This window comes from Maniola jurtina, chromosome 13 (assembly GCF_905333055.1).
Source record: "Maniola jurtina chromosome 13, ilManJurt1.1, whole genome shotgun sequence".
NCBI lineage: Eukaryota > Metazoa > Arthropoda > Insecta > Lepidoptera > Nymphalidae > Maniola > Maniola jurtina.
In genome coordinates this window covers 13,381,675-13,398,845 of record NC_060041.1, presented here as the reverse complement: position 1 = coordinate 13,398,845, position 17,171 = coordinate 13,381,675, and the positions used below count along the sequence as shown (strand labels likewise).

At 37.7% G+C, this 17,171-nt stretch overlaps 1 protein-coding gene across 2 annotated transcripts in view; it reads left to right on the top strand.

Annotated features, from left to right (window-relative positions):
- Window positions 1-17,171, top strand: part of LOC123870785 (esterase E4-like) — a 28,672-nt gene that overhangs the window by 771 nt on the left and 10,730 nt on the right. Inside the window, exon 2 of one of the 2 annotated variants that reach the window (XM_045914212.1) lies at window positions 15,887-15,942. The exons of the other annotated variant lie outside the window; for it this stretch is intronic. Within the exon in view, the coding sequence (XP_045770168.1) occupies window positions 15,905-15,942 (38 nt within the window). The 5' untranslated portion in view covers window positions 15,887-15,904. The remainder of the gene's footprint in view (window positions 1-15,886; window positions 15,943-17,171) is intronic. 2 annotated transcript variants of the gene reach the window in all.

The following is a 17,171-nucleotide window of genomic DNA, read 5'->3' as shown; positions in this document are numbered from 1 at the left end:
AAGCTGTAATTATCCATATCCATACTTAATATTATAAATGCGAAAAAATGTTTCTGTCTGTCTGTGTGCTGGCTTTTCACGGCGCAACAGTTTAACCAATTTTGATGGGTACAGAGTTAGCTTACATCCCGGGGGAGGATATAGGCTACTTTTTATCCTGGAATATCAAAGAGTTCCCACAGGATACTTCAAGGCCCATCTGTTTAACCAATTTATAGGTACAGAGGTAGCTTGTACTGAGTACTACCCAGCATAGGTCTCTCAAAATAAAAAGGGTCCCCAATTGTTCACCATGTTGGCCAAGCACAGTTTGGCACATTTCACGCACTTTTGAGAACTCTATGGTGAACTCTCAGGCATGCAGGTTTCCTCACGATATTTTCCTTCATCGTTAAAACCAGTAATATTTATTTGGTTAAAACAAACTTAACTCTGAAAAGTTAAGGTTTGCCCGGGATTGAAGTCAGGATCTTGCCCAAAAAAAGTTTTTTTTTTTTTTTTCAAATATTACCCTATCTCTTAACCATTAGGCTATCCTATCAAAGCTTTCGTTACATTTTGGTGTAATTTTATTCGTCACCGAACCTGTTGTAATTTAAATTGTAAGTGTGCAACAGTTTAAGGTTATCACTTGGAGGAAACATAAATCTTGCTATTTATAGCTCTTTTACGTACAATATCCTTGTATATAATGTGTACTTCGTATGTGATATGTTTCCTGTGTACATGAATTAAAGTCATATTATTTTCAGTTTATAACTATGTATTTACAAATGTTTTTTTTTTTAAATTGAATATGTTACAATAAAACTTAAGCTAGCCTTATCTAATCATACCCGCACAAATCATGCCCGCGTGGATTGGTGCCAAGAATAGTGACTGCAACACCGCGCTGGACAGCCAGGCTGATCCTTTGCGCAAAAGATTGACCTAGTCACCAGACGAGGGCATTAACCGCAGTGCAATGTCTATGTATAACAGATATATTTTCAATTAAATCTTGATGAAGTATACCCTAATTTTTCACTCTATCATGATTTCATTGTCAATTCGCGATAAGAAGGTCGTAAGGCGAACACTGTAAGCATTTCACTGAGAACCTTTTTGTTTATCTTTTCTTCAAGATAAGAGAAAACGAACTATGCAGCCTTGGGTGACAAAATTGGGTGCAACCTTTGTGCAGGCAAAATTGGGGGCGAATGTTAGTAAGCAAAATTACCGTCATATCACGGTCCAACACTTTCTCTCGCCCGTAAATATATCTTAAGTACTTATAATATAAATAATATTATTCTGAGCCAATTAAGTTTAATGTATGCGCGTACATTCACTTATCACTATAAATTAAGATATTTACTTATAACTACCTACCCATTTAACTATTTACCCACCTCCTTCGGTCTTCGTCAGTGTGGATAATTGAAGATATTTTGTAAGAGCCGGGAATCATGAACATGAAGGCAATTCTCTATCTCTACTTAATATAAAACAAAGTCGTTTCCCGCTGTCTGTCCTTCTGTACGCGTAGATCTTTTAAACTACGCAACGGATTTTAATGCGGTTTTCATCAATAGATAGAGGTATTCAAAAGGAACCTTCAACGTAATAATGCTTGGTGTTAATTTGTTTAAATATGACAATCATTGTTCAAGATGTCGGAAGAAATCATGCTCATTGAGAGCTTTCATCGAAAATGTTATTTTATAATTTTGAAATATGACAAAATACCTAAACTGACATCACATTAATATGAACATTACACTTATGCGAAGCCGGGGCGAATCGCTAGTTGTATAATATCGCGAGCTAAGTATGTACCTACCCGAACAATTCCGATACCAATGCGTAGGAGTTTTATCTTGGCGACACGGTGGATATACTGGGATACGCTCAAATTCTTTTGAGAAAAATTCAGCCTTAGTTTCTAAAATCTTTTCAGTTTCGATATCAATTTAGTACGAATATACTATCATTGATCCCATGTTTTTTTTTAATTCAATCATATATCAGTTGATAGTTAATACTGAATCCGATCAAATGGAAGGAGTTGGTACCTACTGAGTAGTGAGGTGCTCCATTAAAAGCTCTAAATTTCTGTAATAACACCGATAAAGGTGACATGGACAGGCTATCCGCAGGTTTTGTTGGACACAGCATGCCTAGTTTACATTTTACCACTAAATTACAATATATCCACTCCAATGAGAATAAACCTGCTGGTAGGTCAAACGAAAAAAGCTCTTTTTTTCTTTTTTCTACGCCCTTCATACCCTCCGTTTTGGTTAGCTAATAAAATATTTAAATTCGAGACCTCACTTCAAACAAGTACCGACTACCGACGGACTAAACCAACGCCCGCCGCCCGGTCCAAGGGACCTTGGACCCTTTTATAAACTCTACCCTTTGTAATTTGTTCAATTAAATTTTTAAACAAAAGATCCATCAAAGTACCCACATACTTAATTATTAAGGTCGGCCAAATTCTATTTTTATGCTACCAAATACCTATAAAGATTATAATATTATTGTAATGTTGTTTTGTCAACATAGGCGGTATTCCAACTATATTACAACATGGGGTTATTCAAGAGGCAGACAAACAAATTCCTGAAAGGCCTCGTTTGCTCGGTATTTTTATTCAAAAAGAATATTCAAACAAGTGACAATACACTACCATCATCAGGTGGAGAAAACTAGCTACCTTTGGATATTTCCAGAGATGAGTCCAATGAGCCAAGTACACGATGTTGATGATAGGTTATTCTAGAAAATGTTTCTGCAACAAAAGAATCGTGACTCTTGAATCTTGATTCTCCGGAAAATCTAAAATACATTGCAATGTGCGTTTTCACATATCTTCATGAAAAAAGTCCAAAAAAACCTGTTCTTACGGGTCCACAAAATTTTCTTAAACTTGTCAAACCGTTGTCCTACTTAAAACATATCGAGTTATCATACACCTGAAACTCCCAATAAATTACATTCATACATTCATGCGGTTGGCCTTGCAGCTTAAAAACTCATTTATAAAGAACATAGTCTGAGAGTGGTGAACGATTTCTTTACAGCTTTTATGGTGTCCCAATTTTTAGTGTTCTCTATTTGCAGCTGAATAAAATCAGCATCAAATACAAGAACTTAGATAAAGGAGACTGCTTTCTGGATTGAGCTGCTGAATAGTTTGTACTAGCTGACGCCCGCGACTTCGTCCGCGTCGATTTAGGTTTTTCGAAATCCCGGGGGAAATCTTTGGTTTTCCTGGATAAATGTAGCCTATGTGCTAATCCAGGATATTATCTATCTCCATTCCAAATTTCAGCCAAATCCGTCCAGTGGTTTTTGCGTGAAGGAGTAACAAACATACACACACACACACACATACAAACTTTCGCCTTTATAATATTAGTGTGATTAAAGACCTGAAGAAAATTATACCTTAGCTACTTTTGACATCAGAAAATCAAAGACTTCATATAGGATTTTTAAAAACCTAAATCCACGGAAATGAAGGCTCGGCCACATTTTGGTAGGAATAACCTATCTAATTGAAAAGTTTCATACCAAAGAAATGTTTTCCGTAATAGATTAATAAATAGTTGACTATCTCTTCAACTATCATTTTAAACGAATTAATAAATACCGGAGTGCATAAAAACTTACCTTTATACGGCAATGCCTAATAAGGCTGGTACTTGATACTGCAACCAGTAAGGGCCGCGAGTGTGGACTTGCCCTAGTTTTTGTCCGTAATTTCGCCTGCTCGTTAATCGATCCAACAGGAAAAGGTAAACAATTCAAGGTCATTTGTTTTTCCTTGCTTCGTACGCGAAATAGGAGTTAGTTGGGGGCTAGTTTCCACCCCGCCCCGTGTCGTCAACATTTCTTCTACACGCACGAAACGATATGCGTCATCATTCCCTACCTACCAGCGCAAGCCTAGGGTTTGGAATACTCTTCCGAGATCAGTGTTTCCTACCAGAAATCCGGGTAGGTATCTTCAAACTCGTAGAACAAGGAATCAGCTTAACTTAATTAAATTAACTTAATTTTTAGGGTTCCGTACACGCAGGGTGTCAACGGGACCCTATTACTAAGCCTTTGCTGTTCGTCCGTCCGTCTATCAGCGGGCTACATCTCATGAAACTTAATAAGTGGAGAGTAGAAATTTTCACAGAATTCTATTGCCGCCTATAATAATAAAAATAAAAATTTCAAAACGCCGTCATGAAAATTAAAAAAAAAATTAAAGTGTTGCCTATTTCTTGTACTATGGTACGGAACCCCTCGTGTGTGAGTCCGGCTCGCACTTGACTGATTTTTATTACTACCTTATTTTTATGTAGCTCATAGCTGTTTTTCTAGACCCTGACCACAGACTGTCTAAAATTGCCAACTGTTAAGTAGCGACTTGCACGGCTAGCAGTTAGCACACGTTCACATCTAAATCATACTGCAACAATACTGCAGTGTGTTTAAAATTTCCGTTGGAGTGCCAAGAATTTCTGGACATTATACATATTGCGCTCAAGTATTATGGGGACTTACCTCTTATAAGCAGAATATTCACACAATTCCATAATAATGGTAATTCGGTTGTATACAATCTCTAATCTAAATGGTCAGGTATTAAATGCAGTGCTATCCTTTTCACAGTAGTCCCTGCAGAATATTAGCAATGACCTAAAGGTTGGTTTGTCTCACACAGTACTTGTTTGTACTGAGTCCAGCTATTGGTTTGCAGGTTTTATGAGTGGCTGCTATTAAATAAAGGAAAATGGCGGGCATGTAGGTAAGCTAGGCTCCATACTAAAATATTCAATCCCCTTTATTATAGCGGATGCCCGCGACTTCGCGTGGATGTAGGATTTTGAAGATCCCGTGGGAACTGTTTGGTTTCCGGGATAAAAAGTGGTCTATGTCAATAACATGGACGCAAGCTACCTCGGTACCAAACATACAAATCGGTTAAGCGGATCGGTCTTTAGGAATCCCATGGGAACTCTTTCATTTTCCGGGATAAAAAGTAGCCTTTGTCCGTCCCCGGGATATAAGCTAACTCTGTACCAAATTTCGTCAGAATTGGTTAATCTGTAAGGCCGTGAAAAGGTAGCAGACAGACAGACAAACAGACACACTTTCGCATTTGTAATATTAGTATGGATAGGTAAATTGAGATCGTACTGGTTAGCAATCAGCGAAACAATTAGGTACAATGTATTCGAGAAACCTTGAGAATTTTTAACGTCACCGTCTCTTTGTCAACTTTCCTTTAGCGATAGGTGTTTTTAGAAGTAACGACATTTATTTCCGCTCTAAAAAACTTACCTTTTTTAGCAGCGTGATTTCAACCATTAATTAATATTTCCTCTTTCCTCCTATCAAATATCGATCGATAATAATTATCGATTTTTAATCCATCCCCATTGTTCATCACACACGCCCACACAAACAAACACAAGTGCACACACAAACAAACACAAGTGCACACACACAGACACACATACACAGTCATCTATAATTTTAGCCTAGTTAAGTTATAAGTTTAGCCTAGTTTGAATATTAGAAATTAATTAAGAAAACTTTAAACTTTGTACTCCTACCTTCTGCAATACAGGTATTTCCTAGTGCAGAAGGTAGGAATCTCAATCCCCATCATCTCAGTAACCCATGTATAAGTATCAAATAAAATTATTATTATTATTATAATTTAAAATCTCTCGAAAATACACCATTAGGTTTCTCATGTAACTAAGTGAAAAAAAAAAATTGTTTAATAGACATTCGAATAAGTCAACTGCAATTAATGCATTCATTCCACAGTCAACTTTGAGGCTGAGATCTATAGATCTATCTATGTTGACAAAAAATGAGTTTGCAAGATAATTTTCTGACGTTTCAGTATAGCTTATTTGTATAATATCGCGTGTTAAAAAATGTTAATAATGCACAGTGGGTCTCGCGATTTTTATTAAAATTATTCGAAGGTTAATCGACTGGTACACGTGATGTTCGGATGAGACCGTATCCCATTGATACCGTGGGAAAATAGACAGGTCACCGGCGTGGAAAGATGTACCGGTGCTATATTCAAATAATGGTCATTGTCTAGGATATTGTTGCACGGTTGCTGCGCAGCACAAAATGTATGTATAAGTCCAGCGGAAAATCTAGCGTAATTTTGCGAACGCGTGTGGAACTTTGCTCAAATGTGCCGTATAGAAGACATCCAGGCGTTGCGGCTATGCCCGGTTGACGGAAATTCGGCGACCTTCTAACACGTGTTTCTAATAGTATGGCTCCATCGGGATTCGGCAAATGATTCGAGTTCGAGCATACGTTAGTTTGGCATTCAGCACATCAACTGGTCACACTATTCAGGATACGGTGAGCGTTTTGTGTTTGGCGAATTTTTAAATAAGTTAAGCAAATCAGACGGCTGGTAAACGCCCATTCTGTGAATAGTACTCCCTGTGGTGTATTAGATATATTCTGGGAAAACAAAGCATTCCCGCGGGACTTTTAAAAACTAGATAAATCCCTGGAAAACGAATCATTCCCGCAGGATTTTTGAAACCTAGATATATCCCCCGAAAACGAAACATTCCCGCGGGACTTTTAAAAACTAGATATATCCCGGGCAAACGAAGCATTCCCGCGGGATTTTTAAAAACTAGATATATCCCGGGCAAACGAAGCATTCCCGCGGGATTTTTAAAAACTAGATATATCCCGGGCAAACGAAGCATTCCCGCGGGATTTTTAAAAACTAGATATATCCCGGGATAACGAAGCATTCCCGCGGGATTTTTACAAACCTACATATATGCGGCAATCATTGGCTGAATCCCGATAGTGGAACCGAACCATAATACTGATAAAACCCTATAAGTTTTTATTAGGTTAGGACAGGTGGTACTAATTGGGTTTTGGCAGTACACCTTCATAATATTCTAGAGATCACTACGATTACGTTCGCACTATTACTTGACTCTTCTGAGATCAGGGGCTTAAACTAGTGGCATGTAGTAAACGCACCCTGAATTTTTCACCGGTTTGCGGTGTCTACGTGCTACATTATCTCCTCTAAGATCCCGTATGCGGATTTCCACTAGATTTGTCTCTAGCTTTAGCCGGGGTTTATGTAAAAGTGGCGATCGGCAGACACTTGAGCGTGGGAAACATCCAGTCGAAAGTAAATGAATGTGTGAGCTTCCGATACGACATGTGATCGTCGTCTGTAAAACTCCCTACTTATCTCACCGACACAGTTGCAGCAATTAAATGTGTAGCGATAATTTTGTTCACTTTATTTGTAGTCAAACCGCGAAGTGTTATTTTACTGAGTAGGAGTTTTTGTAGACTTCAGTAGTTATTACCTGTACCTAGCTAAAACCCTATTCAAAACTTTTCGAATTGCAGTATCCCGAATCGAAGTTCGCTGTAGTGTACTTATAACCTAATCCATTTTAGCGACGTTCATCATCATCAGACCAGTAGAAATTACTAGCTGATACCCGCGACTTCGTTCGCGTGGATGTAGGTTTTTTAAAATTCCCGTGGCAACTCTTTGATTTTCCGGGATAAAAAGTAGCCTATGTGCTAATCCAGGGTATAATCTATCTCCATTCTTTTCAGCCCAATCCGTCCAGTAGTTTTTGCGTGAAGGAGTAACAAAAATACACACACACACACATACAAACTTTCTCCTTTATGATATTAGTGTGATAGAATTCCAAACCCCTGCCGGGAATTGTACCCGGGACCTCCAACTAATAAGACCACAGCGCTTACCACTACTCCAGGGAGGCCGTCAAAATACTAATGGGTTGGATTTGGTTGATATACTGAGTCACCACTTAACATCCAGTGAGATCCCAGTAAAGCACAAACTTGTCATCGATAAAAAAAATATGTATAAAGAACATCCGATACTCGGCTAGAGGTGACTAAGAATTTCCGCGAGAAATCGCAAATATTCATGCGTGTGAGTGAGTCACGTTTTTGAATTTTATTAGGCGTTTCCTTTTGTCTCACCATTTATATTCACTGTTTTTGCTATTAGCGAAAAATCTAGATTGAATTTTAATATATTTTGATCAACGGAAAATACTTACATACTTACTGCTGAAAGTATTACTTTGTTTCCTCCAAAAAATTGTTTTTACCCGACTACAGCAAAGCCAAATGGAAGGGTTATGATTGTATGTATGTAGGTTTGTATTTATGTGTGTTCCACCGTAGCGTCTAAACTACTGAGCCGATTTTGATGAATGAGGTGTCAATCGATTCGTCATTCGCTACTCCTGTGATTATAGTCCGGGTGGCAATATACTCGTATCTGCATGCCCAGCCCGATCCGTCCAGTTTGAGCTGTGCAGTAGTTGATAGATCAGTCAGTCAGTCAGTCATTTCCTCCTATTATATATTTAGATTTTTGCTGTTAGCGAAAAGTCTGGATTGAATTTCATTATACTTTGATCAACGAAAAAAAAAATTCTGCTGAAAGTATTAGAATAGAATAGAATAGAATAGAATAGATTTTTATTCAAATAAACTTTTACAAGTGCTTTTGAATCGTCAAATAATTTACCACTGGCTCGGAATGCCGTTCGTTTATTACTTAACAAAAACTGTTTTCTGCATCTATGATTAAAATTCTAGAACATCCATGAATTATTCATAAATTATTTTGAATTTCTTTAATTAATAAGTAAATACAAAGTAAACATTAAAAATCAGGTTGTTGTAATTTTTTTCTTATTTTTAAGTGATAATATTTTTGTAACAAGTAAATTGTATCTCATCGACCTTGCCTGTTATTTACGATCATTACTGTTTTTGTTTTAAAATGGTAGACCATTTGTTTCAAATACTATAGAAAATAACCTAAGTTATATGATTATGTGCATAACAAATTAGTAATATTGAAGTTAGTGCCAGAATTCTGAGTCATACTTGGAGCCATGATAAGGCATTAAACAGCCGTTTACTTTGTTTTATTTTTTATCTTTTTGCCATTGAAAGGTTATTTTTACAGTTGATTATTTTACGACGTTAGTAATTTATTAGATAGGTTTAGAAACATTCTAAGAGTTGGAATAAAACCCCCGGTCTTGAAAATTGAAGCTAAATTCATTTATCGCTTACGCAGCGAGCAATCAAAATCGAATTGAAGGAATGACATTTGCAAATATCTCCCTAACAAATGTCATTTCCATCCAATGACATACATCATTGTTTACATCCATACAATTTGGTCTTGTCACAGTTCACGACAGTTCGAGAATGAGGCTTCGACGTCACTGGCAGGCGTCAAATGTTCATAGGACATTTGACGCTAGGTTGCCTATGAATTTCCTATTTTTCTTTGATTTCACGTCACCCATAGCCATAACATTACCCATAGCCATATAGTCACCCATAACCATAACCATTAATTGACATATCGTCGATTCAGGATCAAAGCGAGAGTTCACTGACTCTAGTTCACTCTGGTCATGTCTTGCGTCATGACTCTTGACGCGCGGGCATCCCCCCTCCTCATATCCCGACTGCCATCTCGACCTGTCGCGTACTATACTTACTTGACTAGTTATTTCCTTATCACTCAATTCGAAGGTTTAGGACAGGTAGCCAAGGAATTAGTTAGCCCTTTCAATCCGTACAAGTGTACGGGCCTATTAATACACTGTTTAGGGCTTCCAGCCAAATGAGCGGAACTTAGACTTAATCGATACGTTCTGTTCGAAAACCTAACCCTTCGATATGGCATCATAATCCTTTCCTTAAGAAAGGGGCTATCCAGGCAAAAATCCTTCCAAATTCTAATTCAAAATATCTATATTCAATTAGACTTTTACAAGTTCTTTTGAATCGTCAAAAGCATCTACCATTGTTTCGGAATGCCCTTCCTACCGAGAAGAACCAGCAAGAAACTCGGCGGTTGCTCTTTTCAAAGATTTGATGTACAATATTATGCCTTAAAAAATACTAAAGGTCTCAATGCACTTGAGCTGCGCTGCAGGTCTTCTATCAGAATGACAAAGGTTTTGGCCATAGTCCACGTCGGTGGTAAAGTGCTGATTGGTAAACTTTACACACCTCTAAGTAAATTATGCAGAACTTTCAGGTATGTAGGTTTCTTCACGATGTTTTGCTTTACTGTTGAACTAGTGATATTGAATTTCTTCACTTAGGAAGAGGTTAGGTATATTTATCGATAATTTTTAACACCCCCGACAGTGAAGGTTACAGTAACTAGAAAAGAGCTGATAACTTTCAAACGGCTGAACCGATTTTCTTGGATTATAGCTAAGAACACTCGATCGAGCCACCTTTCAAACAAAAAAAAACTAAATTAAAATTGGTTCATTACTTTAGGAGCTACGATGCCTCAGACTGATACACATATACACACATTAAACTTATAACACCCCTCTTTTTGGGTCGGGGGTTAAAAGTATTAATTAATCCTTATGTATGTATGCTAAGCTAAAGTTTAAAATCTTTGATTGTCTCAGAAACCCTTCCGCTTATTTTTTACTAAAAAATAAAAAACAATATCTACTGCCCTTGAAATCTATATTTCCATACGCGTGCATGTCACGCTTGGATGACAGTAAGTAGGGTTGCCACGTGTTAATGTTAGTAAAGGTAAACAAAATACGGATTACGGTGTTTGTTGCCGCCTTCTTTCTTGAGTTTTTCGCGAGTGGAATCTGCTTTCAAACCGGTCGTACTCTACAGTCAGGTAGAGGGTAAATTCGCGTTATTTTGACATTATTTTGCGCTCACAAAACTGCCAAATCTTATCAACCGACTTCCAAATAAACAGTTTTTCGATCTATCTATCTTTCTTTCTTTCTTTCTTTCTTTCAAAAAGAAGGAGGCGCGTATTTTTTCAACTAGTTACTGGTCCGTGTGGTGTAAAGTTTTTAAAAATCAAGCAAGGACCATTTGCTGTTAAGAAATACCCTAGATCGATCCTTGCATAGACCGTTACTTGCAAAAACCCCGATGAAGTCGAAAAATGTCAATCCCAAACCATGATCAAAAACAAAATACGATTAGGATAGAGTTTTGAAGATTACCTCTAGGACAGACCCTATAAGCTTTATTATTAACAGCTATTTTATTTTAAGTTAGGTACTTCTATTTTATTATTTGCATGTACTTACTATAGATCTTAAACATTTTTTGGCTGTTAATTGTTATGTAAATCAGTAGCCTTCTAAAGATTCTCTCTAACACGGAAAACCCTGTGAAGACCGGATGCGGATGTCTTAAACAAGCGGACATGTCCGGTTAGATGCAGAAGCGTGGTAACCCTGACGAAGAGTCGGTCATTGAAGCAAAGGTGGTACAAGGCCGTATTTACCTATATGCAAAATTTATATTAATTGTAACCTTTTGTTTATCATAATGACAGTGTTCATTTTTTCGTCACTTGAATGTTAAATTAGAATTGGCAGTTTCCTTCCTCGAAACTGTCTTACTATACATATGATATTACCACATCCATACTTACTAATATTATAAATACGAAAGTGTGTCTGTCTGTCTATCTGTCTGTCTGTCTGTCTGTCTGTCTGTCGGCTACGTTTTCACGGCCCAACCGCTGAACCGATTTTAATGAAATTTGGTACAGACTTGGGATACATCCCGGGGAAGGACATAGGCTACTTTTTATCCCGGAAAATCAATGAGTTCCTACGGGAGTTAAAAAACCGAAATCCACGCGGGCGAAGCTAGTAACTTATTAACTAAACTAGAAACCTTAGTAGGATTGCGACTCCTGCGCTCCGCCTCAAAAAAGTCCGAAACTCGTTTATTATCGTTTATTCCTCTGAATAATTATGACCTGGAAAAGGTAATCATTATTTACTGTTTCTTATAATACTCTGTCAACTTGGCCATGTATAATTTCTTAATTCTGAACAGGTGATTAATCAAAATTACTACCCTATCCTAGTTCCAACCCTATCCTATCGTAGTTCCTACCCTATCCTAGTTCCTAAATCCTACCCTATCCTATCCTAGTTCCTACCCTATCCTCTCCTAGTTCCTACCTTACCAGCTATAACTTAATGATTTATGGACAGTATTGCAAGATTCCTTTATTGGGACCTATGTTAGATATCAGTTAGGTAGGTACCTTTAATACCCATGCCATTAATTGGCTTTTACACGGCTTCTGATCTGCTGTAAATCGCTGCAAGGAAATCGTTTACTAACTTCATAATGACACAATCAGTAATTGGGAATGGAATCTCTTGCTTGTCTGGATATTGCCTATCGGCAAAGCCGTGCCGCCAAGCGATTTAGCGTTCCGGTACGATGCCGTGTAGAAACCGATAAAGGGTAGGTGTGTAATAAAAACTGCCACACCCCTTCAAAGTTAGCTGCCCAAGCTACAATCTTGACTTAAGCTGCCGACAATTTTTTTCTGACCCGACCGTGGCGAAGCCCAAAAGTATGGTTATTGTGCACTTTAAGTGCGGAAACCAGCCCAGAGAGAAGAAAAGAAAAGAAGAAGTATGGTTATGTGTTTGACACCCATATGTATGTATGTCCGTTCGTAACTACTTAATGGCTCATCGGATTTTGATAAATGATACGTCATTAAATTCTTATAAAATCAAAATGGTACTTAGATTTAGAAATGAAATGAAATGAAACTTTACTACTATATTTTATTAATAATAAGTTTATTTCAGACAATACATAGTCCATATTTAGTTACATTATTTACTTAATCCTATATTAGTACTTAAACCTAGTTCAAAGTGTTAGTAACGATAACTTAAAAACTATGTTAGTACTTACCTCTAAGTACTATTTACTGTAAGGACATGCGCTTGACTGACACACCAGATAGGTGATGGTGTAGCTTAAGGTGAAGCGCGCCCATATAAAAGGTGCCTATTCAGTCTTCTTTTAAAGGTCCCAATATTGTCTCTAGTTTTGTCCCTTAAACCGGATTAATAAACCTATTTATAACCCAAAAATGGCGTCCAAAAACAATACAACAATAATTCGATCGCCTAGACACTTAAACCGACCGCAAAATAAAGTAGCTGTACGTCATCAAACAAAATAATGTATATAACATCATCCTTCCATTGTTCGTTTATATGGACGCGAGCGCCATTGTGACAGACCGACAGACATGTTGAATTTAATATTAATAACATCGGTTACCAATATGCTAGTCTTTGGTTACAAGGTTTCGGTTTGTGTTGAATTAATTTTACGTTTTACCCACTTGTGATGTGACTAATGTGAGAAACAATTTATCGTTATTAGGTACGTTAAAATACCTAGATGCAGGCTATCTCTAATAGTACCTTTTGGCTAAGAAGATGGGCCCTGAAGAGTACTTTAGCTAATATAGATTTAATGGAATTTGAATTTAGATTTTTTGAAAATGTATCAAAAATTTCGCGCTTACTTCGCTCGCGCTTGTATTGTCTATTAGTTAATACCCGGAACTTCGTCCGCATTGATCGACGTTTTTGAAAATCGCCTGGGAATTATTTGTTTTTCCGGGATAAAAAACATAAGGAAAGAAGAGCGAGTTGCTTTAAAACATAAAAGTTTGTTATGTCTGAGCTCATTTATCTCCCTTTTTTATCTGTATTGAAATAAAAAATTACGCTCGCGCTCCTATTTCTTATTGCATTCTATCTTGCTGTCAAATCGAAAGGTAAAATTCCACCAACCAACCAGGTATTCACCCTCCCAGTAAAAAATTTTTGTCATGAAAAGACCCGGATAAAACCCCCGCCGAAACCAATTCCTGGCTACGGCCATGATGACTACGAAACTCTAAAAATATATCTACCGGTGCTAACTGCCAACCCTAGATAAGTTGTGACTTGAAAGTTCCCAACAATCAGGAATCTCCGACGCCTCGGCTATGGTTCACTTTTACTGGAACAATGTACTGCATTCTCAGTTTCTCACGTAATCAGTAGAGTTCTGAACTGTTTAAATAACTAAGGAATTCTAAAGAACTCTAAATAATCATTTACGGGTGCCAACTGCCAACCCTAGATACGTTTTAAGTTGTAACTTGTAAGTTCCCAACAATCAGGAATCTCCGACGCCTCTAGAAGTCGGAACCGCATTTCTCTCCGCTCGGCTATGGTTCACTTTTACTGGAACAATGTACTTACTGCATTCTCAGTTTCTCATGTAATCAGTGAAAGTGCCAGTTTCGCCGCATTTCTGATCTTTATTGATCTCATTATATGCCAGTTTTAATATCACATGATGTCGCAATTATCATAGCGTGCAGTGTGCACTCCATACAGACAACTTGACACTGCATACCTATCTTATAAATAGCATGTTATTCGAACTTTACTAAATATTTCTGTCGACTTTCCTGAGCGTGCAATTAATTACATCGAAATTCATCTAAATCTTGTTTTTAGGGTTGCGAAGGGTGTCACGGGACCCTTTTACTAAGCCTCTGTTGTCAGTCCGTTATTGCTTAATAATATAATATATTAGCGGTAATAACAGGGATCGACGACTTAGCAGGCTTGAAAAACTTGTAACCATATATCGTAAATTGAACAAATACTGCAGAGTGATTACGTCATACCCACCACATGTAAGACAGTGGCGCCTGAACGTGTCACTATAACGGGGTGCTTCCACACTTATCCACTCTGTTATCTGTAGAGTCGGATCTTTGCACCTTTTTCAAGCGCGACCGGCCACGAGCAAAATTTTCTTACCCGGCAGCTCCGGCCGCGTAAGTTATCGAAAGATCTTTTATCATGATAAATTCATACAATTCGAAGAAATGGCGAACTACTCTTCTCCAAGCCAATTTTCTCGCGATTCTTTGAAGCATCAAAATTAAATAAACACGATTGCCCTGCCTAAGATCGATCTGATTTTTTCACATTTGAAAATGGCGCCATACAGCCGCCATATTGAATTTATTCTAAAAATGTATAGCCAGCGTCACTCCAAACTACCTGTCAAATCTGTTCAGGCATTTAGAAGTTGTGGTGGAATAAAGAAACTCACATACACACATGAATCCTGAAAACATTACAATGGTTTTTTTAGGCAGTCGTCATAAAAATAACTTTGATTATGTATTTTCATATCACCGTAATATTATAATAAATAAGTCACCCACTGTGTTCTGTGTATCAGAGTTCATCAATACAACACAAAGTTAACCAATGCAGACCAACCAACACCAATCCTCAGCGCGACTGATTGGATCTGTTTGCTGCTGTGCATTGGTTCGTCAGTCAACTTTTTGATTCACTTACAATAGAAGAGAACAGAATGTCAACATTTCAGTGCAAGCAACTTTACATTTAGCGAAATCTTGGCCGGCTCTTTTTTGGCACTTTACGAATTTCGGCGGTTAAGTGTAGATAGACCCGCAGCGTTAACTTTATCTGGGTGACGTCAGGGCGCAGGCATGCAGCCATCGAAATTACCCGTCTATCTTAACTCTTTAAGTAGTTTAGAAAGTGAAGAATAAACTAGGTTTTGTTCGATTTCGGGTGTGGGTAGTTAACTAACACTTTAACGAGTTCGGGAATTAGTACCTATAGTAGTACGCGTCAGGTCGAGATGGCAATCGGAGTATGAGAGGGGGGGAGGCTGCACATTTTCACAGAAAGTGTATTTCTATTGCCGCTATAACAATAAATAATAAGAATTCCAAAATGGCCGCTATGAAAATTAAACAACAAAGTGATCCTATAAGGGTTCCGTTTTTTCTTTCGAGATACGGAACCTTTCGTGTGTGAGACCGACTCGCACTTGATCGCACTTTAATTTAAAACTAGGTATAGCTTAAATCATTACTAAGAATCAAGAGTTCAAACAATTTTTTTTTTATTTGCAGAAAGAAAAACAAATCAAGATGATAACGGCGGTCAACGAATTTCTAGATGACCTCCGGTAAGTAGATATAAACTGAAGCTTCAGGGTGACAAAGCAACATTGAGCTATGCCGCGCTGTGCTGTGCTCAGCTGAGCCAACTTTAAAAAAAAATTTCCTTTACTTGTGCTATAAGACCTACCGCTCTGACAAACATGATTCTAGGTCAACGGGAAGTACCCTATAGATTTTCTTGACAGACAACGAATTAGTTATCCTATAAGGGTTTCTTTTTTCTTTCTGAGGTAATGGAACCCTAAAAATCTACAAAAGCATGCCAATAAACAGGTGCAGTTTCACTCACAACTTGGTCAGTTACCGACATTGTTAAAAAGATTTTTTCCTTTACTTGTGCTATAAGACCTACCTATCTGACAAATTTCATGATTCTAGGTCAACGGGAAGTATCCTATAGATTTTCTTGACAGACAACGAATTAGTTATCCTATAAGGGTTTCTTTTTTCCTTCTGAGGTAATGGAACCCTAAAAATCTACAAAAGCATGCCAATAAACAGGTGCAGTTTCACTCACAACTTGGTCAGTTACCGACATTGTAGTGAAGTTTGCGATGGGTCTCACGTTGCCTGTTCACATTTCAATAAGCTAGGAGCTAAGGCAAGTTGAAGTGTAGTTAAGTATTAAGCACGTAGATAAGCCTGTAAGAAGCAGTTCAAGTCCCAAGGGTAAACACGATGGCACAATGCACTCCCGTCCCTTGAACTCCGTGCACTATGTACTCTGGGATAGGGTTGCCATTTACCACGCTACACTTGGATAATACCTACCTCACTACTAAAATACTGGACAAGTGCGAGTCGGACTCGTACACGAAGGGTTCCGTACCATCATACAAGTTACTGTAATTTAAATTTAAATTGATTTTTTCGTGAACAAATTTTTTTTTTTGAGATCTAACCATAAATTCTCGGTTTTTGGAGTGTTTCCTTTACTTTAAAAATTTAAAAATATGTTTTCCTTTACATACTTGTGCTATAAAACCTACCTCTGAAAAACTTCATGATTCTAGGTCAACAGGAAGTATCCTATAGGTTTTCTTGACAGTCGGACAGACAGACAGGCTAACTTTTATCAGAATGAAAAAATGCACCTCTACTGTCCGGGGTTATGTCTGTGCGTATTTAGCAATTAAATATCATTTGCTTTAACGGTTTAGGAGAACTTTAACTGGCAACCCTGCCATGTTGTAAAGCACATTACATTTCACTGTAACTCAGGTTAACCTAGATA